Source organism: Xenopus tropicalis, chromosome 7 (assembly GCF_000004195.4).
Source record: "Xenopus tropicalis strain Nigerian chromosome 7, UCB_Xtro_10.0, whole genome shotgun sequence".
Lineage (NCBI taxonomy): Eukaryota > Metazoa > Chordata > Amphibia > Anura > Pipidae > Xenopus > Xenopus tropicalis.
This window is the reverse complement of record NC_030683.2, coordinates 2,467,648-2,492,080: the sequence shown is the minus strand read 5'-3', so window position 1 is coordinate 2,492,080 and position 24,433 is coordinate 2,467,648. Positions and strand designations below refer to the sequence as shown.

At 43.5% G+C, this 24,433-nt stretch overlaps 1 protein-coding gene and 1 pseudogene across 1 annotated transcript; both read right to left on the bottom strand.

The window, feature by feature from the left end:
* Nucleotides 1-714: 714 nt before the first annotated feature.
* LOC116412127 lies at nt 715-10,445 on the bottom strand (annotated as a pseudogene).
* A 2,401-nt stretch (nt 10,446-12,846) lies between these two features.
* Nucleotides 12,847-18,400, bottom strand: LOC101733297. The gene is made up of 12 exons (XM_018089663.2): nt 18,392-18,400; nt 18,022-18,109; nt 16,542-16,582; nt 16,154-16,259; nt 15,753-15,796; nt 15,227-15,350; nt 14,706-14,755; nt 14,362-14,485; nt 14,067-14,113; nt 13,586-13,886; nt 13,452-13,500; nt 12,847-12,889 (listed from the first exon to the last, which is right to left on the bottom strand). The coding sequence occupies exons 1-12, from the start codon at nt 18,398-18,400 to the stop codon at nt 12,883-12,885; spliced, it is 990 nt and encodes a 329-aa protein (XP_017945152.2). The 3' UTR covers nt 12,847-12,882.
* Nucleotides 18,401-24,433: the final 6,033 nt, after the last annotated feature.

Sequence of the window (24,433 nt, the reverse complement as noted above, 5' to 3'; positions counted from 1 at the left end):
AAGACATTGCAGTCAGCTGGTTCCGGATTGCTCGGAAGCATGTTCTTGATCCCAACTATGATATAATTACCCCTTATTGGGCAGAACAGCCCTATTGGGTTTATTTATGGTTAAATGATTCCCTTTTCTCTGTAATAATAAAAGTACCTGTACTTGATCCCAACTAAGATATAATTACCCCTTATTGGGGCAGAACAGCCTATTTGGGTTTATTTCATGGTTAAATGATTCCCTTTTCTCAGTAATAATAAAACAGTACCTGTACTTGATCCAACTAAGATATAATTACCCTTATTGGGGGCAGAACACTCTATTGGGTTTATTTCATGGTTAAATGATTTTTAGCAGACAAGTTATAGAGATCCAAATTTCGGAAAGATCCCTTACCAGAAAACACCAGGTCCCGAGCATTCTGGATAACAGGTTCCATACCTGTACCTGTTTACACAAAGGGTTTCTGTGTGGGGGCTGTCTATGAAACAAGTGCTCTTAAAAATATGGTTCCAAACATATGGACTGTCCACCACAAGGGGCGCTTGTGTTCTCTGAACTGTTGAACACAGCCCAGCAAATGCCCTTGAAACAGACCCAACTGATTAGTGGAAGGGGCTGAGTGCACAAGCAGTGGCTGTCAGAGGGCATTTTCCCTTACTCGCCTTTTAGTTCTAAAGCAATTACACTAAACAGAAAGGTTACGTAGCCCTAATCTTTAAATTAGTAACGAGCAGGCTGATATTTTGGAAAAGTCCTCCCCACCTTGGTGACGCGGGTGCAGAGTTTGAGTGGGTGGAAATCCATTTCCAACCAGTTGTACAACTCCTTCACCTCGGGAACCACGTACTGCAGCATATTAAACCGCACCTGAAAAGAGGCAAGTGAACATTAGTAAAATAAAGTTCATCACTTTGGCTTTAGTGTTCCATAGCTGCCCTGTGGCAATGGGAGTAGAACTTACCATATCGTTAATCAGTCCGACGCGAGTGGGAGGAGCTTGCAGTCCTAGCAAAGTAGCCAAGCGCCGCTGTTTCTCTAGAATGATACCGTCCATATCCAGGAGACGAGCGATATCGGTGCGCTCGGGGTTATGGGGATGGAAAGAGTAGCCAGCAGGACCCTCGTAGACATCCTATAGGGTTAAAAAATATATATATTTTTATTATTATTATTATTATTATAATAAATATAACTCTGCAGCACCCTGAGAAACAACCTGTGTCCTTTGGCCTCAAACCATTATCGTAGGGACTTTTGCTCACAATGTATGAAACTGGGCACCTTGCCAAATGAATACCCGACTATATGGGCAACTCATAATGGTGTCTGAAGGTGACTGACAGCGATGACCACTAATAAGTCAAGCTGCTAATTTTCCTTCTCTTTTCATGTTGCACATAACAAGTATCTCTACTTCCACCGCAAATGGCAGAGAGACATTGAAAAGTGCCGTATGGAAAGCTGCCCTGCCGGGCACAAAGGGAAATGGCTCTTCCCTGCCTACCCATTCACTTAAAGGGGTGGTTCACCTTTACGTTATCTTTCAGTATGTTATAGAATGCCCTATTCCCAGCAACTTTGTTTTCATTATTTTTTATAGTTTTCGAATGATTTGCCTTTCTCTTCTGCCTCTTTCCAGCTGTCAGTGACCCCGGCAGCCAAAAAGTATTGCTCTTTATGGCTACATTTTTATTGTTATTGTTACTTTTTATTACTTCTCTTTCAGTGCAGGTCCTCTACTATTCATATTGCCATCCCTTGTTTAAACCCCCGCCTGGCTGCTAGGATAAAAAAAGACCCTAGCAACCAGACAGCTGCTAAAATACCAAATGGAGATCTGCTGAACAAAAAGCTAAATAACGGATACACCATAAAAAATAAAAAAAAATGATGACCAATTGCAAACTGTCTCTGTATCAATCTCTCTCTATCTATATCTCTCTCTATCTATATCTCTCTCTATCTATATCTCTCTCTATCTATATCTCTCTCTATCTATATCTCTCTCTATCTATATCTCTCTCTATCTATATCTCTCTCTATCTATATCTCTCTCTATCTATATCTCTCTCTATCTATATATCTATATATATGTATCAGGAGGGCTGCCTCAGAGTAGCCTGGGGCCCAAAATGCTCCTGGTGTTACACAGACCCAACCTTACAGCCACTTCCCTGCGAGAGGGACAAGCTAGGGGCTTAAACCAATGTCACTTCACTTCTTGGTCACAACCAGCCCGGCAGTGCCGAGAATATAAACATTTCAATACATTTTACCGGCAATTCCATTATTACAAATAACTTTCAACAGTGTATATTAGTATAATAGAAACATGAGAATTATATCTTATTATTGAAAAGTGGTTGGGTGCAGTTACCCTTTAACTATAAACCCCTCAATTGACATTATGGCTATAGTTTTTAATGTCTTGGGAAATATTTCATGAAGTATGATAGCAAGAGTCTGTGTATATCAATGGGCAGCACAAAGCATGAATGGAGGGAAAAGTTGCAAATTCATGCAGAGGGCTAATCACAGAGCACCATCTGCCGCCAAAAAGGGCGGCACAGAGTAAGGCAGGACAGTTTAAAGAAAAGCCAGAAAGAAAAAAGAAATAATTGACTGAGTGCCAAAAGTTGCTCATTTAATTTGTTAATTCAGTGATTTAACTGAACTGCGCTTGGAGCACAGTTACCCACCTCTGCATTTCCTCTTGGGTCAGATTCTTTCTCATTTCCCGGGAGAGGTGATACAGTCGGTGCAGGGTGGAGGCGTGGAACAGTGTGTTTCCGGACTTCCAGAACACCGTGGAGACTTTATTGTAATAATTTGCCATCAGCTGGGGTTTTGGAGGCTTCTTAGATAAGGCGAAAAGCCCGTGTATATCCTCAACAGCTTTGAAGGCTTCCTGTAAAGGGTCAATGAGACAAGTTGTTGGTTCAGTAGATGAATGTTTATTTAGAAAGAAGAGCAAAGGGCAAAGGAAATAAATTAAAAAGTGGTTTAAAAAAATGACTGTCTTCCACATCCTATAAAATTGAATCCAATTCAAAGTAAAAATATGTAACACGTTGAAGGCAGCTACAAATAATCATTAGGGTTGCACCGAATTCAGGATACGGTTCGGCCAAATTCATGCTTCTAGCTTCTGTCACAAACTCGGAAATTGAAAATATCACAGTTGTCTTTAACCCTTCCTTCTGAAGGATTCCCATTCAGTTCAGTATTCAACCAAATCTTTCACAAAGGATTGGGGTTCGGCCAGCCTGGATAGTGGATTCGTTGCATCATATTTTCACCCGATTCCATTTTGATTGCTAGGTTCTCAAATGGCATTAAACTGATCAGGTTGCTAGGGTCACAGATACTAGCAACAAAGTATAGAAGAATGCCATCAGTGACTCTTTTAAGGAGAATTAAGTAGACTGGTAAGAACCTATGTCGGGTAACTATAATTAATATAAAAAGGAAGAGCCTGGAGAAGAGCTGGCCCTGTATTTAACCTGGGCAGATACACAACAAATGAGGGCCTTAAAAGTTTGATTATGGATTTCTCTGGGGGAATTTAAATGAGAATTAACTGCACCAATGAGAGCTCAGCATTCTTATAGTTAATCCCAGCTGTACGTACCTGCCAGAGCTCCATACTGATGGCACTGTCCAGCCTGAACCAGCCTGGTTTCCAAGTGCATGGACTGGCTCTCGGGGTTGTTCAGGTTAATGGCAGTGCTCCTGGTTATGGTGGCGCTGGATCTGGCTCAGATGCATCCGGAGATTGTCGCACAGCTTGCGGAACTCGGCTTTTCGGGTGTAGAGCAGACAGAACTTGAAGGCTGCGGAGAAAAGCATTATATCTATATGGCAGCACGTTCTGAAGGGTGGGAGGGACTCACAATGAGGCAGGTACAGAACAATGTGAGGCAGTATTTTTGGTTTTAATCAAAATATAACTGACAAACCAATTACCTTGCTGAGCAATGTCATGGTAAAGACGCTCTACTTTGGAGTTGTTCCTGAGCAGGTCCAAGCACTGTCTGTATGACTCCCAAAGGAACTTCACCCAAGGAGTCAGAAGCAGCCGATCCGTACGGTCCTGAGTGTCCTCACCGCTAACAGCGCTCAGCAGAACACAAGGAACAAAGATCCAAATGACTACCTATTGCTTACACTGAGACTGCACAGAACCCCTTTTAAATGCTTTTATAATGGGTATGGGGATCCCCAATAATAACACCTCTTTGTTTTTACCCATCTGGAAAGCTGACCTTACATAGGTGGGTGTGTCCTGCCTCCAAGTGGGAGGAGCTCTTTACAGCAGTTTTCCTGTGCTCCCCAAACTGATATGAAAACTCTCATTTACCTTTCAGGAGTCTGAATATTATCAAGATCTTCAATGTCCAACACCATCTGCTGAGAAGACTCTTTCGCCGCTTCCGTCCTCTCCTCGGCCAGCTTAAGGTAAGCGCGAACGACATCTTCTAATGACTTGATGTTAACCTACAGGGCAGAAAGGAGTGTTGCTCCACTGAGAGGCTGACAGTGTGCGGTTCCAAATGCCCCGGGGCCCCTCTGTACGGTTGGTACCCCATACCTGCTGGCAGATGTTCTTTGTACTGGTACAGGCCCTCCTTGGCCAGGTGACTCTTTCGGCAGATCCACGCAAGAGCTCCAGGTACTTGAGCATAATCGGCTCGTGAATTTCTTGCCATGTCGGTGCTTTTTGCTCTTTATCACGTCGTTATAAAACGTCAAGGGCTGGTTGCTTCTTACCAACCTCAAGGAACTCTGTGGGGTAGGGGGACACAAGACAAATTACAAAAAAATAAATAAAAACACATTTAAAAGTTTACACACATTGTTTCCTTTGGGCCAGTGTAAAGCAGTCGAAATCAGTCTAAAGGTGGCCATACACGGACCGATTTTTTACTTAAAACGACCGATTCCCGAACGATCCGATGCTATCGTTAAGTTATCGTATAGTTGGTGGTGTACGAACGATCGTCGGCCCACTAAACGAGCCGACATTATCGTCCCCAAAATCGATCGGCCAGGTTTTAAAAATTTTTGGTCGTTAAACGATAAAATCTGCCAGTTGGTGTGAGTGTTCAGACATTTTGTCTTTCAACGATTGTTCTCTGCGCATGTCCACGATTGCCAGCAGCGGAAGTCAACGACATCGATCGTACGTAGATGTACGATCGTAGGTATTTTTACGATAATGATGCGACAAAATCTTTCCCGAATTATCGTTGCCCTGTGGATGGCATATCGTATGGGAACTCGATCGCCATACGATCGTTTGTCGATATAATCGTTCATCGCACAACGAGCGAAATCGCCTCGTGTATGGCCACCTTAAGGACCCATATCGGCAGCTACTATCGGCCCGTGTTATGGGGACCTTTAGGTCCAAACACTTGTAAGGTACCCTCTGTATCTATGGGGAGGGAATGGAAAACTATAGAGGGCAAACAAATATTCTGCTGAAAGCCAAAGGGTACATACATTACTGCAGATACCGTAATTTCCCCTCTGGGGTGTAGCCGGGCTGCATAATGCAACCAAATATACTTTGCCAAAGCTGCTAACGTGGAAACAAAAACCTGTTTCCCCTTTAAAATGTCATTCATGTTGTTAATGGACATATCAACCCTAAAACAATTTTTTGCCTAATAAAAGAAAACATAATTCCAGGCAACTTTCCAATGTGAATTTATTCAAAATGTTGAAAATTTCTTATTAGTTGGGATCAAGTACAGGTACTGTTTTATTATTACAGAGAAAAGGGAATCATTTAACCATGAAATAAACCCAATAGGGCTGTTCTGCCCCAAATAAGGGGTAATTATATCTTAGTTGGGATCAAGTACAGGTACTGTTTTATTATTACAGAGAAAAGGGAATCATTTAACCATGAAATAAACCCAATAGGGCTGTCTGCCCCCAATAAGGGGGTAATTATATCTTAGTTGGGATCAAGTACAGGTACTGTTTTATTATTACAGAGAAAAGGGAATCATTTAACCATTAAATAAACCCAATAGGGCTGTTCTGCCCCCAATAAGGGGTAATTATATCTTAGTTGGGATCAAGTACAGGTACTGTTTTATTATTACAGAGAAAAGGGAATCATTTAACCATTAAATAAACCCAATAGGGCTGGTCTGCCCCAATAAGGGGTAATTATATCTTAGTTGGGATCAAGTACAGGTACTGTTTTATTATTACAGAGAAAAGGGAATCATTTAACCATTAAATAAACCCAATAGGACTGTTCTGTCCCCAATAAGGGGTAATTATATCTTAGTTGGGATCAAGTACAGGTACTGTTTTATTATTACAGAGAAAAGGGAATCATTTAACCATTAAATAAACCCAATAGGGCTGTTCTGCCCCAATAAGGGGTAATTATATCTTAGTTGGGATCAAGTACAGGTACTGTTTTTATTATTACAGAGAAAAGGGAATCATTTAACCATGAAATAAATCCAATAGGGCTGTTCTGCCCCCAATAAGGGGTAATTATACCTTAGTTGGGATCAGTACAGGTACTGTTTTATTATTACAGAGAAAAGCAAACCATTTTTAAAAATGTGAATTATTTGATTACAATGGAATCTATGGGAGATGGCCTTTCTGTAATTCGAAACTTTCTGGATAATGGGGGTTCGATAGCAATTGCTATTGAAAGCATTTGCTGACCTTCTGGCGGTTACTTTTTAAACAATGTTGCAAAGGTTGTTCTCCTCCAGCAACATAGGTCTGTCAGGCTGCTGCCTTGTGTTAAAGTTAAAAAAAAAAAAAAAAAAAACATTGGCAAATTTTAATAAATGTATATTGCAAAGTTGCTTAGAATTATGTTTTCTTTTATTAAGCAAAAATGTATATTTTGTGTTGACTTGTCCTTTAAAGATTGCAGCTGCATTGCTAGAGAGCACAGCTGGGGCCAATGGCCTATGATGGGGGAAGTACAATATGAAGCTGAGCTCAGGAAAAACCCAACCAGCGGCCTGGTGACTGCTACACAGTCAGCAATATATATGTATAGGGGCCAGTGAATGGGGGGTGACGGACAAAGCAGAAGCACGGGGGGGGGGGGGGGGGGGGGGGGTAATGTTGCAGTACTGAATGAAGTACCAATACAAATAACATTATTTATAAGAACAATTAGAAAATTTGCCTGGGACCTCTCTTAATACTAAGCCCCCCCCCGGCGGCCAGGCAGATGTGTTTGATTGGGTGGAAAGTCACCCACAGACTGACTGCAACTTCCAACAGCAACCAACAAATCAGTACAGGTGTGGGACCTGTTATGCAGAATGCTGGAGACCTGTCGTTTTACAGATATGGGGTCTTTCTGTAAGTCGGATCTCCATACCTTAAGTCAGGGGTAACTCTGCACGTTCAAACCCAACTAATGCCCCATCAGAATGCGCCCCAACCACACTGTATCCATACTAAGCCGGAAGGCCAATCGGCCCAAACCATGGAGTCCCAGCCTGGCTCAGTTACTGCCCGACTCATGACTCCATACCTGGGAGTCTGTACGCAGTCACAACTAGCAGCAAACATAACCCAAGGCAGATCTGTTTACAAGTTGCTGCTCAGATTGTTCCAGAAAAGCATTACTGGCCCCATACAGTACAGCATGCTATCTACCCTAATAAGAGCTTCTAATTATAACTTAGGGCACTGGGGAGGAAGACCAAATCCACCAGGGGTTAAAGGCCATGTCAACACCAGAAATATTTTACCTAATAAAAGAAAACAATGCCAAGCAACTTCCAATAGCAGGGAATAGAAAAGGACAGGCAAACACTGCTTCTAATAGCAATTATATATATATACAAATAACTTTGTAATGTATGTTTATTGAAAGTGCTGGAATGAGGTTTTCGGTTATTAGGCACAAAATATTTTTGGGTTGACTTGTCCTTTAATCATTTATAAATAGTTTAAAACTAAACTAGAGGAGATAAATCCCCTTTGTAAAAATATACTCCCCCTTCCTATGGGCACAACTAGCTGCCAATGTGTTTGCTCAGTCTCCACGTCTGGCAGAGAGAAGTTCCAAGGTCCAGGCATCTCCCAATGTCCCACTGTGCCAGTACTGAGTATTACTGAGCTAAGTTTTCTAAGGCCTTATGATACCAGTCAATATGGTACAGGTATGGGTAATCAAGAAATCACTTTATAAATAGGAGTTTAATAATAATGATGATTCCCCGGTGACACAGGAAAAGGCGCTACATTGGCCCGTGGGCACGGAGAGATCTGCTGGCACTGGCCTTATTGTTGGGAACGACACAGAAAGCAGCACAGGTCAGTTCAGCGGTTGGTAAGAGACACAGACCAGCTGGCACAGGCCATGGGGTTGGGGGCACATACAGACCAGCTGGCACAGGCCATGGGGTTGGGGGGCACATACAGACCAGCTGGCACAGGCCATGGGGTTGGGGGCACATACAGACCAGCTGGCACAGGCCCTGGGGTTGGGGGCACATACAGAGCAGCTGGCACAGGCCATGGGGTTGGGGGGCACATACAGACCAGCTGGCACAGGCCATGGGGTTGGGCACATACAGACCAGCTGGCACAGGCCATGGGGTTGGGGGGCACATACAGACCAGCTGGCACAGGCCATGGGGTTGGGGGCACATACAGAGCAGCTGGCACAGGCCCTGGGGGTTGGGGGGCACATACAGAGCAGCTGGCACAGGCCCTGGGGTTGGGGGGCACATACAGAGCAGCTGCACAGCCCTGGGTGGGGGGCACATACAGAGCAGCTGGCACAGGCCCTGGGGTTGGGGGGCACATACAGACCAGCTGGCACAGGCCCTGGGGTTGGGGGGCACATACAGAGCAGCTGGCACAGGCCCTGGGGTTGGGGGGCACATACAGACCAGCTGGCACAGGCCCTGGGGTTGGGGGCACATACAGACCAGCTGGCACAGGCCATGGGGTTGGGGGGCACATACAGACCAGCTGGCACAGGCCCTGGGGTTGGGGGCACATACAGAGAAGCTGGCACAGGCCGTGGGGTTGGGGGACACATACAGAACCAGCTGGCACAGGCCGTGGGTTGGTGGCACATACATACCAGCTGGCACAGGCCATGGGGTTGGGCACATACAGAGCAGCTGGCACAGGCCATGGGGTTGGGGGCACATACAGATCCAGCTGGCACAGGCCATGGGGTTGGGGGCACATACAGACCAGCTGGCACAGGCCATGGGGTGGGGGCACATACAAAACAGCTGGCCACAGGCCATGGGTTGGGGGGCACATACAGATAAGCTGGCACAGGCCATGGGGTTGGGGGGCACATACAGACCAGCTGGCACAGGCCCTGGGGTTGGGGGCACATACAGAGCAGCTGGCACAGGCCCTGGGGTTGGGGGGCACATACAGACCAGCTGGCACAGGCCCTGGGTTGGGGGCACATACAGACCAGCTGGCACAGGCCATGGGTTGGGGGGCAACATACAGACCAGCTGGCACAGGCCATGGGGTTGGGGGGCACATACAGAGCAGCTGGCACAGGCCCTGGGGTTGGGGGGCACATACAGACCAGCTGGCACAGGCCATGGGTTGGGGCACATACAGACCAGCTGGCACAGGCCCTGGGGTGGGGGCACATACAGACCAGCTGGCACAGGCCCTGGGGTTGGGGGCACATACAGACCAGCTGGCACAGGCCCTGGGGTGGGGGGCACATACAGACCAGCTGGCACAGGCCCTGGGGTTGGGGGGCACATACAGACCAGCTGGCACAGGCCCTGGGGTTGGGGGCACATACAGACCAGCTGGCACAGGCCCTGGGGTTGGGGGGCACATACAGACCAGCTGGCACAGGCCCTGGGGTGGGGGGGCACATACAGACACACATTGTGGGTTTAGGAAGCCCAAACAGAGCAGCACCGGGTCAGGGCCACTGAGCCAGGAGGTAAGTAGTCACATAAAAGGCTGCTCGCACATCCCCGGGACTGAGAGACCAATTGCAGGGCTGCTCACACGGGGCCTGGGGTTGCGGAGTCACAGGGTTGTACCAGGCCAATGAGGCCCCGGCATTACGCTAGGCCTTGTGGGAAAGAGAAGGCCGCACACACAGGGGCAGGCCGGGGGAATAAGTGCATAGCCGGCGGTACGTTCGGAACAAGGCCCTGCGGCCTCCCCATATGCCCGGCCCCGCAGTGACAGCCATAGCGCCCCCACGCCGTACCCAGGGGAGCCTCCCGGCGCCCCGGACCAGAAACACCCGGAGCCCAGAGAGACCCCGGCTGCCTACTCACCGTTAGCCCGCTTGAGGGCGTTCTCTGGGCGCTGGAAGTAGGCCGGCATTGCGGCGGGTAATGGCGGGCCCGGTTAGTGCAGCTGCAGCATGTCCGCCACGCCAGAGAAAGAGAGTGAGGGGGAGGGAAAGCCGACGCACGGCCACTTCCGGTGCGCGTAGAGCCGACGTCGCTTTGTGCGCACATGCGCACTGGGTGCTACAGGCAAACTGGGGCTGAACCGTGTATTACTGGCCCCTGTAGGAAAGGGGCGCTGTGGGGCACCGCCAGTAGGGCACACTCACCCCTTACCTTGGCCCTTCAGCAGTATCCCCTTATCCCTCTACTCACATCAGCTCTCACAGCACTGTCACATGATGCCTTGCCCCACAACCAAATAGGGTTACCCATCACCCCCTTCTCCTAGTTCTTGCCTCAGGACCCATAAGGGTTGGCCCAGCCCATTTGGATTTATAAGGGTTCAATTCCCATTGTCCTTGCCCTAGGCCTCTCAAGACTGCCCCCTGATATCTGGTTCTTGACCCAGTCCCCTCAGGAGTAAGCCCTGGTCCCTTGTTCTTGCCCCAGAACCAATCAGGGTGCCACTGACCCACTGTCTTAGCCCCAGTCCCCTCAGGAGTAACCCGTGATCCCCATAGTGTTGAATTTAATTGAAGATTCTGGTATTGCCCCCTTCAGCAAAACATAAATCTATATGCCACTTCTGTGTTAATCACTTGGGATCTATTATTGAGGTGAAGTTGTGAGACAGTGTGGATCTGTGTGCCAGGGCATTAGCAGCCCATAGAGGTACAGATACGGCACGTACAGCGCCCTCTAGTGCAGGGGAGAAAATATGTGACTGGTGACCTGATCCTGTACTCAGTCCAGGGTGCCTCCTGTGTTGGGGGCTAATTTAATGGGATCAGGGGCCATTTTCTCTCGGTAACAATGTGCTGGGACTCCTGAGTTATTGTTTGGAGTCTGATCCAGGGTGCACAGGGTTTAGTTTCTCTTCTTTTTTTTCTTTATCTTAACTGTAGTAGATGTAGTAATTTCAAGTTGCCATGTTGCTTACCCACAATGCAGTGTTTTCTTCATAATTCCAGTGTTGTGGCCTTGAGGGGGCACATGATGCAGCTAAAGTGCTATTGAGGCAAAAGTGCAGTTACCTGGATTGGATTGGGGGGTGCAGGACCCAGGCCTCCCAGGGGCCCCACCCTGGCCCCCACACTCCCTCTGGGGACCTGCCTAACTCCCTCCCCCAAACATGCCTGCTTTAGTTTTACCTTATGCACAATGAGGGAGATCTTTGGGTGGGGTAGTGCCACGGGGATCGGGTCTGGACCGGCAGGGCCCACCGGGTTTTTTCCCAGTCCGACCCTGGCAGTTACATGCACTCTTTGAGGCAATTGAGTTCAGATGTTGTCAGTTCTGCTTGTCAGAATGCCATCCATTCATTAGGTGCAAGTGCTGACACAGCCCACTGTGGGACCTATGGGCCCCCCAGAATCACAAGATGTGCAAGAGGAGGCAGGATGGAAATAGCGCTGCCCAGTGTAGAGATTGCAGCTTTAGCCCCAAGTACCTATAGAATGGCATTTTCCATGCCACCATTGTGTGTAAAGTTGCACAACTGCAGCTGCGCTGTATGGGCCTAGAGTATTATTACCCCTTCCAGTAATTGGAATTGTTTCAGTAATTTTAATAGGATAAAGAAACCTCTGTACCGTATAATGTCTCCTGAGAAAGGAATAGCTAACATGGATTTAATCATTAGCCAAGCAGGCGGGTGGTGGGCTAGTGGCACAAAATAAATCCAGTTATGCAGCCAATGCTAGTGATTGCAGGACATATGGGAAATACAGTATGAACCCAAGCAAAACTATTTGTTTTTTGTACAAATTATAATTGTGAGATTCTAAAGGGAACCCTGCCATATAATAAGACACTGCCCCAGCCCCCGCCAGATCAATCCTATTGAAATCTGGGGCAATGCTGGGGGGGGCAGAGGGGTCTCAGTGAGTATCGGCAGGAAGTGGCATCACTCCCGCAACCTGAGGGCGCGTTTAGGCCTAGGGTGGCACCTAAATACCCCCCTGGGAGAGCGAGCTGTGGGAAAGCACATGTGAGAGTGTGCCCTTTATAATCCCTCCCCCGCTGAATGGGAGAAATATAGTTTTTGCATTGTCTGTAAGAAACCAAGCGTGTGTTTGTGACACAAGGATAGGGAGCACATGGCGCAAAGGGCAAGTAATAATCATATTAATCATAAGGCGTCCATTTTTATTTGGTTTAACAATAAGCATCTCTTATTTCCACAGAGACATTTCCACAGATAAGAGATGGGGATCAAAATACCCCACATGTGACCTGAGTCGCTACCAGAAAATCCCTCCACCACCCCCCCCATGCTTGTATATGGCACGGGCAGGGCCCCAGGGGATATAAATATACTTTCTGGCTCCTCATTGGTCAGTCTCTCCCCTGGGCCCCCCCACAGTTGAGGGTTCTGCTTTTTATATTTCACAGAAATTCATAACAGAGCATTTCTGGATCTCCTGGCTCAGTCCATTCTCAGTCCAGAGCTCGGGTTTCTTCTCGAATGCCTCCCAGTCTAATATCTGCAAAAAAAAAAAACAAATAAAATCACACAAATGAAACCTTAAAAAGCAATAGGGGCCATTTAGCTACAAATAATATACGGTTACAGACCCTCCCAACCCAAGTGACTTTATATCCTGCGTCAATATTTATTTTGTATTAATTATCCTTTACACTAAGGGTTTCGGTACTGGGGGAATTCTGACTGCCGCAAGGGCCTCAAAGGGTAAATTGTTTATGAGTGGGTTTATTCTATAGGCTGTATACTCAGATATGGTAACTGCACATACATTTTATTTAGTGGAAAAACTAGGGATGCACCAAATCCAGGATTCGGTTCGGGATTCGGCCAAATTTTGGCTGATCCAAATCCTTAAAATCACATATCTTTTTGTTACATAGCTGTTAATTTACTCAAGTACAGTTGTCAATAGCAACCAGTAAACAACAAGTCTTGGCAGTTGTACTACAATTAATGGCCAATGGGAAGCTATTTAGCATCTATGAATGAGCCCTACGGCCTATGAAATATCATGGGAAAAAGTCACGGATTTTATTATCCCTCCCAAACAAGGAACTTACTGGTTCTCCAGATCAAGATCTTCAATTTCCAGTTGCATCGTAGAAGGATCTGGGGGGGGGAACAAATAATGGTTTAGCTACTAGTTTGTACCAAACACCATTACTGTACAGACATACTGATTGGCAAACATTACCTGGAGGGATCGGCCTAAGTACCTCCTCTTGGTCGATCGATTCTTTATCACTGTCATCCAATATAAAGGGTACAGGTACCTCCTCTTGGTCGATCGATTCTCTGTCACTGTCATCCAATATAAAGGGTACAGGTACCTCCTCTTGGTCGATCGATTCTCTATCACTGTCATCCAATATAAAGGGTACAGGTACCTCCTCTTGGTCGATCGATTCTCTATCACTGTCATCCAATATAAAGGGTACAGGTACCTCCTGTACCAAGGAACTATCAGCGGTAGAAGCAAAGCTGCTACCAGAATCCTGTAGCAATGAGAAGCAGAAAAAGGGGAATCTTAGGAACCTTTAAAGCCAAACTGGGAACGGGTGCAGGAATTACATTCATTTAACACAATGCTGTATAATATAAAATGATTAGAAATGAACAAATCCACAGATACAAAAGTCTTTTTCAAATTCTGGCCCTGGGCCCTGTGGCCTCACCTGTGAGGTAGAATCTTCATCTTCCATCCAGCAATGTGTTCTGACAGCTGGGGGAAAGAAAAGTAATGGTTAAACTACTGAACTTAATCAATTTGTAGCTAATAGGAAGCCAATAGGAACCGTACTGATAAATGATTGGGTAGGGGGTTCCTTACAGTCAATGGTCAAGTTTGATCTTTTCTCAGTTGGGCTTTTAAAAAACTCGAATTTGCGGTACGATTTATATTTGTATAAATGGGGTAAGGGTCATATTTGCTATTTTGGAGCAGAAGGTCCTACCCCTTACAAACCTTACCTGGAGCAAATATTCTATTTAGAGCATCCTCCACCTCTATTTTAAACCACTTTATCAGACTGTCATAGGGTCCAACTTCATCGCTGTCCTGGGAGCCAATAGGTGGGATGTCGCTGCTACAGCTCTATAGTAGTAGGGGAAGTACAAAAGAGAATGTTAAGAACCTGGAGTAAAAATAAAATAAAAATCAATGCAATATTTTAGAACCAGGGGAATAATAAAACCATAGTTTACAGTGAAACTTCGTATAATGACTGACAGATAATGTACCCTGTCATGTAGCATTGTCACATAGGAAAAGCCAAGTTACTGATTTTACTATCCCTCCCAAACAAGGAACTTACCAGTGGCTCCAATTCAATATCTTCAATTTCCATTTGCATCGTAGGAGGATCTGGGGGGGGGAAACAAATAATGGTTTAGCTACTAGTTTGTACCAAACACCATTACTGTACAGACATACTGATTGGGCAAATGGAAACCTGTCTTATTGTTTAAAGAAAATAGAAGAAAAATGTAGGAGGCTATTGCCGCTAAAGGTAGAGCCTGGCCCGTTATTAGTGGTAATATTCAAGCAGCCATTCCTGACCAAGCCAAGCCCCTTTTTCCACAAAACCACACCCCCTGCTCACTTCTAATTAGGGATGCACCGAATCCACTATTTTAGAGTTCGACTGATCCCCCCCAAATCCTTTGTAAAAGATTTGGCTAAATCCCGAACTGACTGCAAATAAGGGAGGGTTAAAGAGAACTGCACTAAAAAATTTCAACTTTTGTGTTTATGTGACAAAACATCACATGATTTAAGGATTCGGTTTGGCCAGTAGCATTGATTTTGCCGAGTTTGACCCTTTACAAACCTTACCTGCATCAAATATTCTATTTAGCGCATCCTCCACCTCTATTTTAAACCACTTAATCAGACTGTCATAGGGTCCGACTTCATCGCTGTCCTGGGAGCCAATAGGTGGGATGTCGCTGCTACAGCCCTATAGTAGTAGGGGAAGTACAAAAGAGAACGTTAAGAACCTGGGGTAAAAATAATACAAAACTCAATGCAAGAAGTGCGCTATTTTATAACCGTGAGAGTAGTAAAATCTCAGTTGACAGTGGATTTGTAACACAAAGCTCATTTCATGAGTAGCAAGTTAAGAATTCAAGTTCCCTAAGGCTGTGATAATGAGTGTATTAGTTGGCAGTAAGTAGCACCACTGAGACTCCCTATACGTAGCTCTAAGGCTTAGTATAATGACTAACAGATAATGTACCCTATCCCGTATCTTGCCGGTCTCTGACCTTAAAAAAGGCAATTACCCTGCCCTGTAAACAACTAGTTTGGAACAGTTTACTACAAGAAATGGCTAATGGCAACCTATTTACAACAAACTCACCAGTGGCTCCCGTTCATCATCTTCGGTTTGTGTCAAACAGTAATCTGGGGGGGACAAATAATGGTTTAGCTACTAGTTTGTACCAAGCACCATTAGTGACTGTACAGATTAAATGATTGGGCAAATGGAAAGACCCTTTGGGAGACTTTTTAGTTTTAGTCTTGGTTTAGTTAGTTTAGAATCTCACAAGGTTTTAGATGGTGAAGATTTTCCCTTAATAAATACCAGACATTAGAGTGTTGACCCATAACTCAAATTGTTAATTTTGAGCTCTTAAAAACTCAAATCGTGAAAAAAAATCAATCTTGAACGTTGATAAATCTCCCTCTTCCATAATTAAATGGGGTTATGGGTCATATTTGCCGTTATGATCAGAGACTCCAGTTCCTAATGATCCTTACCTGGAGTGAGCGGCTTAAATAGCTCTCGCTGCTCCTCTTCACGCTCAAAGGCTTCAGGATATTCCGTAGAATACTCAGCCCAAGGTGCAAAGTAGCTGTCCCAATCCTATAACAAGGGCAAAAAACAGATCATCTTAAAGGAGCCCTGTCACCCAGACATAACAAGCTGTATGATAAAAGTCCTATTCAAATGAAACATGAAACCCAAACTCCTTTTTATCACCATACCCATACCCATTATAAAGGTGATTATAAATCCCAGCTGTCAATCATATATTGCCTGCCCCGCCTCTATTCCTTAGGCCTTAGGCATGGAGGCGGGGCTGACAATTACTTTCAATTACTTGCCATTCCATAGGGGCCCCCCCAAACAAGACCCAAAACTCACCACACGCATCTTGATCTTCTCACAGCATTTCTTAAAAGAAACTGGGGGAAAAACAAAACAAACAGTATATAAAATATCCACCATTTTGATATTATGGAATCTATTTACAAACTATGGGAATATTGGGGTGTAGCTGCTGTGGGCGTGCCCAGTGCATCCCAGTACTGTTTGTTCCTGTTAGCCAATAGTGTGAGACCAAGATCCTTTGTCAATGGACCACAATGCTTTTTGGATTCTATTAAGGGGATTATTTCCCTGAATAAGAAATCTGTACAGGTATGGGACCCATTATCCAGAATGCTCAGAACCTTGTGTTCTCCAGATAAGGGTTTTTACGTAATTTGGAGTCATTAAGTCATTTTATCATAGTTGAGACCAAGTACTGTACAAGGTTCTGTTTTATTATTACAGAGAAAAGGGAATCATTTAACCATTAAATAAACCCAATAGGGCTGTTCTGCCCCAATAAGGGGTAATTATATCTTAGTTGAGATCAAGTACAGGTACTGTTTTATTATTACAGAGAAAAGGGAATCATTTAACCATTAAATAAACCCAATAGGGCTGTTCTGCCCAATAAGGGGTAATTATATCTTAGTTGGGATCAAGTACAGGTACTGTTTTATTATTACAGAGAAAAGGGAATCATTTAACCATTAAATAAACCCAATAGGGCTGTTCTGCCCCAATAAGGGGTAATTATATCTTAGTTGGGATCAAGTACAGGTACTGTTTTATTATTACAGAGAAAAGGGAATCATTTAACCATTAAATAAACCCAATAGGGCTGTTCTGCCCCAATAAGGGGTAATTATATCTTAGTTGAGATCAAGTACAGGTACTGTTTTATTATTACAGAGAAAAGGGAATCATTTAACCATTAAATAAACCCAATAGGGCTGTTCTGCCCCAATAAGGGGTAATTATATCTTAGTTGGGATCAAGTACAGGTACTGTTTTATTATTACAGAGAAAAGGGAATCATTTAACCATTAAATAAACCCAATAGGGCTGTTCTGCCCCAATAAGGGGTAATTATATCTTAGTTGAGATCAAGTACAGGTACTGTTTTATTATTACAGAGAAAAGGGAATCATTTAACCATTAAATAAACCCAATAGGGCTGTTCTGCCCCAATAAGGGGTAATTATATCTTAGTTGGGATCAAGTACATGTACTGTTTTATTATTACAGAGAAAAAAGAAATCGTTTTCAAAAATCTGAATTATTTGATTAAAATGGAGTCTATAGGAGATGGCCTTTCCGTAATTCGGAGCTCTCTGGATATCTGTGTCCAGATAACAGATCCCATACCTGTATATTAGCAAAGAGCAGACCAATCCCTTACTCAGTAGCAAGTACAGTATTTAGAATTCATTAGCATGTTAGTGATTGGATATAATTGGGCTGGATATGGAGCCTCTGGGGACACAATGATTAATTGATCCTATTTGTTCTTTATTCTCCCTAAAATCCTTACTTGGAGTGTACGGCTTCATTTCGAGCTCAAAGGCTTCAGGATATTCCGTAGAATACTCAGCCGAAGATGCAAAGTAGCTATCCAAATCCTATAACAAGGGCAAAAAACAGATCATCTTAAAGGAGCCCTGTCACCCAGACATAACAAGCTGTATGATAAAAGTCCTATTCAAATGAAACATGAAACCCAAACTCCTTTTTATCACCATACCCATACCCATTATAAAGGTGATTATAAATCCCAGCTGTCAATCATATATTGCCTGCCCCGCCCCTATTCCTTAGGCCTTAGGCATAGAGGCGGGGCTGACAATTACTTTCAATTACTTGCCATTCCATAGGGGCCCCCCCAAACAAGACCCAAAACTCACCACACGCATCTTGATCTTCTCACAGCATTTCTTAAAAGAAACTGGGGGAAAAAACAAAACAAACAGTATATAAAATATCCACCATTTTGATATTATGGAATCTATTTACAAACTATGGGAATATTGGGGTGTAGCTGCTGTGGGCGTGCCCAGTGCATCCCAGTACTGTTTGTTCCTGTTAGCCAATAGCGTGAGACCAAGGTCCTTTGTCAATGGATCACAATGCTTGTTGGATTCTAGTAACGGGATTATTTCCCTGAATAAGAAATCTGTACAGGTATGGGACCCATTATCCCGAATGGTCAGAACCTTGTGTTCTCCAGATAAGGGTATTTACGTAATTTGGAGTCATAGATAACAGATCCCATACCTGTATATTAGCAAAGAGCAGCCCAATCCCTTACTCAGTAGCAAGTACAGTATTTAGAATTCATTAGCATGTCAGTGATTGGATATAATTGGGCTGGATATGGAGCCTCTGGGGACACAATGATAAATTGATCCTATTTGTTCTTTATTCTCCCTAAAATCCTTACTTGGAGTGTACGGCTTCATTTCTTCTTTTGCCTCTTCATAGGGAAGTTCAGGTTCCTCTGCAATATCGCTACAGCAGGGCTATAGGGGGAACGAGCCAAAGTCAGAAGCATTTTAGGAGAAAATGAAATAGAAACTGGGGCAAAATAATATGTAAAAAACAGTATGAAATAAAAAGATTTGAAATTAAAATGTTGAAGGCGGTTGGTGAATTTTTCATTGAGGTTTTTGTGGCTTTTTGCACCTAATAAATACCAGTCATTCGAGTCTTTTCAAGTGCAAAAAACTTCAATTTGAGAAAAAAAATCGAGTGTTGATAAATCACCCCCCCCCAAATCAGCCAATCAGGTTCTGCCCTCTCTATTCCCTTGTTACTGTGATAGGAGACACAGCCTTACCCTCCGACATCCAAAAAGTCTTGATATTCTTTTTCGGAGTTTTTTGAAACTTCCAGATTTTTCTATAGTGCAAAATAGAGGCGTTTCAAACTCACAGCATTTATTTATTTATTTATTTATAAGAATTAGTAGAAACAGTAGAACGGAAAGCCCATTCTATAATATATTTAATATGTTTAGATAGATAGATAGATAGATAGATAGATAGATAGATAGATAGATAGATAGATAAATAGAACGATGATAGATAGATAAATAGAACGATGATAGATAGATAAATAGAACAATGATGGATAGAGATAGATAGATAGATAGATAGATAGATAGATGATAGAGAAATATAGAGAGAAAGATTCTGCACTTGGTGCGTTTTTCTCACCTTTAGGCTGATCAGGTGTAACATCGTTGATATGGATGTTATCCTTTGGGGAGAGATAAATTACAAGATAACATTAAGAATTTTTGGTTTATATAATCAAAAAGGAAAGTAAGTGCAAAATACAGAAGAAAAAGAGATTCCCAAACTGCAGACAGGGCACAGAGTCAATATTCCAGTTTATTCACTTAGAGCCTTATTTATCAAAATCAAATGTGTAAAAGAAAAAAATCGTCAAAAAACTCAATTATTTAAAAATATATATTACAGGAAAAGGAAAGTTTCAGCCTCACCTGGTTATTTTGTCCAAAGATATTTTTAAAGAATTTTCGCATTCTTTCACTCATTTCTGAGTTAATCTTAAATAAGAAATAATAATGAAATAAAGTTAAATGATATCAGGGTTTGTGTTCACCTTTTATTACTACGATCAAAGGAACAGGCTTAATGCTGAACACAATATATTATTAGTGAATAAGCCCCCCTACTCATTCCCTATTTTGTATTTTTAATTACAGTCACCCCCCCAGCCAGTAAATCCCCAGCTAGGGCCGGAATTACAAATGTACTGGCAATATATACGTTACATGTAATACCCTATGAATCCCCCCTTCCCTGACCCTCTCCGCTGATGGATTACCCCTTATAAGTACAGACCTGCCTATACTCCACCCATTTCCCTGCTCACTCCGCCCATTTCCCCACCCACTTCACCTATTGCCCCACCCCATGTGACGCCCCAGCTGCTCCCCCAACCTGAAGGCTGGTGTAAATGTGAAAAAAGATGCCAACCCTATTTTTATACATCATTAAACAATACAAATGGTTTATGTACTTTTGGTGTTATGTGTAATTGATTAGGATTGTAATTTACTCCCAGTGTAAAATCATTTATATGGTAGATACAATCATGTATTAGTACCAAGCAGCAAAAAGCTGCCAAATTGGCTCCTTGACCTGCATAGGCTGCCATTATGGTCTGATTATTGGCCGGCCGGGGGTTAATAACTGGACCAGTTTGGTTTGGCCCAGAATGCAGTTGGACAATCATTTTGTGACTTGGCTTAATGTGTATGGCCAGCTCTAGGCCTGTCCCAATCTGACTCCTGCATGGGGTTGCCAATTGGCCAGTATGTTACCGGACTGCTTCATGCCAATGTTATTAATAGGAAAAAGCTAAAAGTATAGGAAGGCCGGTATTTTTCCCATAAAGGTGGCAGCTACTCCTGCAGGGAAAGTGGCAGATTGCAGAGAGGGGGATAGTGAGGGGCAACGAGATTATTTCAGAAACAGCACCGAATGTTCAACTGATCGTATTTAGACGTTATTCATTTACTGTTAATTATTTCCATGATCTGAAGCTTTTACTATCATTGTCATTTTGGCAATATTTTCCCTTTATTCACAGTTTTATCAAGATAAACAACATCCCAATGACCTATACTGTAAATATACATTTATAACTCAGCAACAGATTTAAGGCTGATGGAACTGTACAAAAGACGCCAGGGATACTGGGAGTTACAGTTAAACAGCAGCCAAAGGCTTCACATTTACAGGCCTATAGTGTCCAACCTGACAACATATTCCCTCGTTAAATAAATCCAATATAAACAGTTAATGACATTTATAATTAATGAAAACAAAAATAGTCTTTGCACTTACAGAATTTGAAATTAGTTAAATTAGTCAAAAAATCACTTATTTGCACTGAAAAAGACGCAATGCGACTTCAACAGTAACAAATCAGCAAGTGACACTGACCGGGTAGTGAATTCATGTAAACAACCCAACTAGCTATGACATCACAATGCTCATTGCCATGGCAACAAAGTCTGAATCCTCTACACAGGATCCCTGGCATTTTAGATAGTGATGACATCACAATGCCATTCCTGGTGCAAAGCCAGCACAGTCTGACTCCAATAACAATCATTCTATTGGCTAAATATGATGCCAATGAATGATTTTATTGGCAGAAACAGTACAAAGCATTTGTTTACTTGCATAATTATTGTATTAAATAACCTCTCAGAACAGGGGGTTAAAGTGCAGTCGGGCAGATCAACTTGGGTAGAAAACATAAATGGTACAAGCAAATGTGTAATTCAGGAAGAGATAAGGATATAAGGGGGTACTGAGAGTTACAGTTTAACAACAGCCACATGGAATTTAGATTTCAGGCCTAAAGGTTACACAGGGACACATTCCCTTATGTAATAATGCAAAGGGGTCGAGGAGACGCCTCATACACATGCAAATAAACACAAGGAATTCTGGGATATAATCCCAAAGAAATTTTCATTTAAATGGGTGTCTCCTATAGGCTAAAGTTCAGCCACTGGCTTTCTAAAGGACAAATCAAATCACAGTTGTATCAAGATAAACAACATCCCAATGACCTATACTGTAAATATACATTTATAACTAGGCAACAGATTTAAGGCTGATGGAACTGTACAAAAGGCACCAGGGATACTGGGAGTTACAGTTAAACAGCAGCCAAAGGCTTCACATTTACAGGCCTATAGTGTCCAACCTGACAACATATTCCCTCGTTAAATAAATCCAATATAAACAATTAATGACATTTGCAATTAATGAAAACAAAAATAGTCTTTGCACTTACAGAATTTGAAATAAGTTGAATTAGTCGAAAAACTTTTTTGCACCGAAAAAGACGCAATGCGACTTCAACGGTGACAAATCAGCAAGTGACACTGACCGGGTAGTGAATCCATGTAAACAACCCGACTAGCTATGACATCACAATGTTCATTGCCATGGCAACAAAGCCTGAATCCTCTACACAGGATCCCTGGCAGTTTAGATAGTGATGACATCACAATGCCATTCCTGGCGCAAAGCCAGCACAGTCTGGCTCCAATAACAATCATTCTATTGGCTAAAGATGATGCTAATGAATGATTTTATTGACAGAAACAGTACAAACCATTTGTTTACTTGCATAATTATTGTGTTAAATAAAGAAACCTCTGAACCGTATAATGTCTTGTGAGAAAGGAATGGCTAACATGGATTTAATCATTAGCCAAGCAGGCAAAGTGGTGGGCTAGTGGCACAAAATAAATCCGGTTATGCAGCCAATGCTACTGATTGCAGGATATATGGGAAATAAAGTATGAACCCGAGCAAAACTATTTGTTTTTTGTACAAATTATAATTGTGAGATTCTAAAGGGAACCCTGCCATATCCCTCAAAGACTTAAGACTAACGCCCTTCTTCATTCACTAAAATTGCCAATAGCGCTTTATTTTTCCAGGCGTCACCCAGGGACGCAGTTCTCTTCCATCTTACTGCCCCGACTTGCACACATTTTTGTATAATCTTTTTTAACAAAAAAAATTGTATAAAATGTACCCAAAGAATTTTCCTGTGTTACCTATTTCTAAACCTCCTTTATTGTCCATTTTTACTGCTATTATGTATATTCTCCTACATCAATTGGATCTTATTATAAGTCCAGTGGTGCAAACCCCATAGTCGCAGAGGGGCCTAGGGAACAGGGGGGGCCTGGATCACAGGGACTGCTTCCTCTATAGCTGTAAAGTCTTCTCTCCCCACTCACAAGTAGCAGAGTGGCTAGAGAGGGAAGACTCAGGCAGGAAAAAGATGCTAGCATGGGGTGGGGGCAGAAGACATTGGCAGAGGGGGTCATTGCTCCCACCGCATAATGGCAAGTGGGCCCATTGTCTAAGGGGTGGGCCCCTGGGCTCCCAGTCTGACACTGGGAATGGCTGCCCCCGGGGCTACACACTATATAAACGTTGCTTTAATTAAAAAAATTGATTTGTGTAAGTTAAAAATGTGTACACTGAACACTTTGGTTTAAATGGAGGGCTGGAGTGATAGTCCCTCCTCTTCCTGTGGGTATATAACACTTGTTTGTATTTGTACTATTAGGCTTGATAAAGGGCTGGGTTGAAGCCCGAAACATTGCCTTGTGCACTTGAGTAAAAGTCACATTTTTTCAACATAACCGGAGTGCTGCTGTTTTTTCATCTCTACATTGTTTTCCATAGAGGATGGCGCTGCCACCTGTCATATTGAGCCCCAAATTCTCCCACAAATCACAGACACTGCTCTTCCATCCGCTGTGAGAAAATGTCCCAGGAAAGAGAGTGAGAAAGACAATGACAGAACATGAGAATGAGTAGGGGAAGGGTATGAGAGACAGAGACCAGAATGTGGGTTGTGTTTACACAAACAAGGCAACTGTATCAGAGGGGGATCTGTAACATGATAGTGAAAGGGGGTGCTGACTGTTACTGAGGTGGGATAAGGGGTACTCAAGCTGCTGGAGGTTGAACGCATGGAAACCTGCCTCACTTCCCCGTCCCAGGCCTGAATTTCCTGTTTCCGGGAGGCGGAGTCAGCAGACAGTATGGCATTGATAGCAGCTGAACCTGAGAGAAATCAGCAGTGTCATATAATGTACATCCACAAGTGCAATTTCAAATACAATCATGATGTTTGTTCTCCCCGCAACGTTGCATTTCCCCCAGAATTTTAGCATCACTGTAGGAGCAAGGTGGTGATGTGCAGGCAAATGCATGGAGCTTATGGAAGAGCTGGAGTTTATTGCATGTACTTAATATGATGATATAATTGTGAGCTGAGTCTCTAGGCAAGTTACGTAGCTTTCTAAGCAGTTTCTGCAGAAGTTACGTAACTTTTGCGCCACAACGGGGCCCCTCTAAGAAAGAAGATTT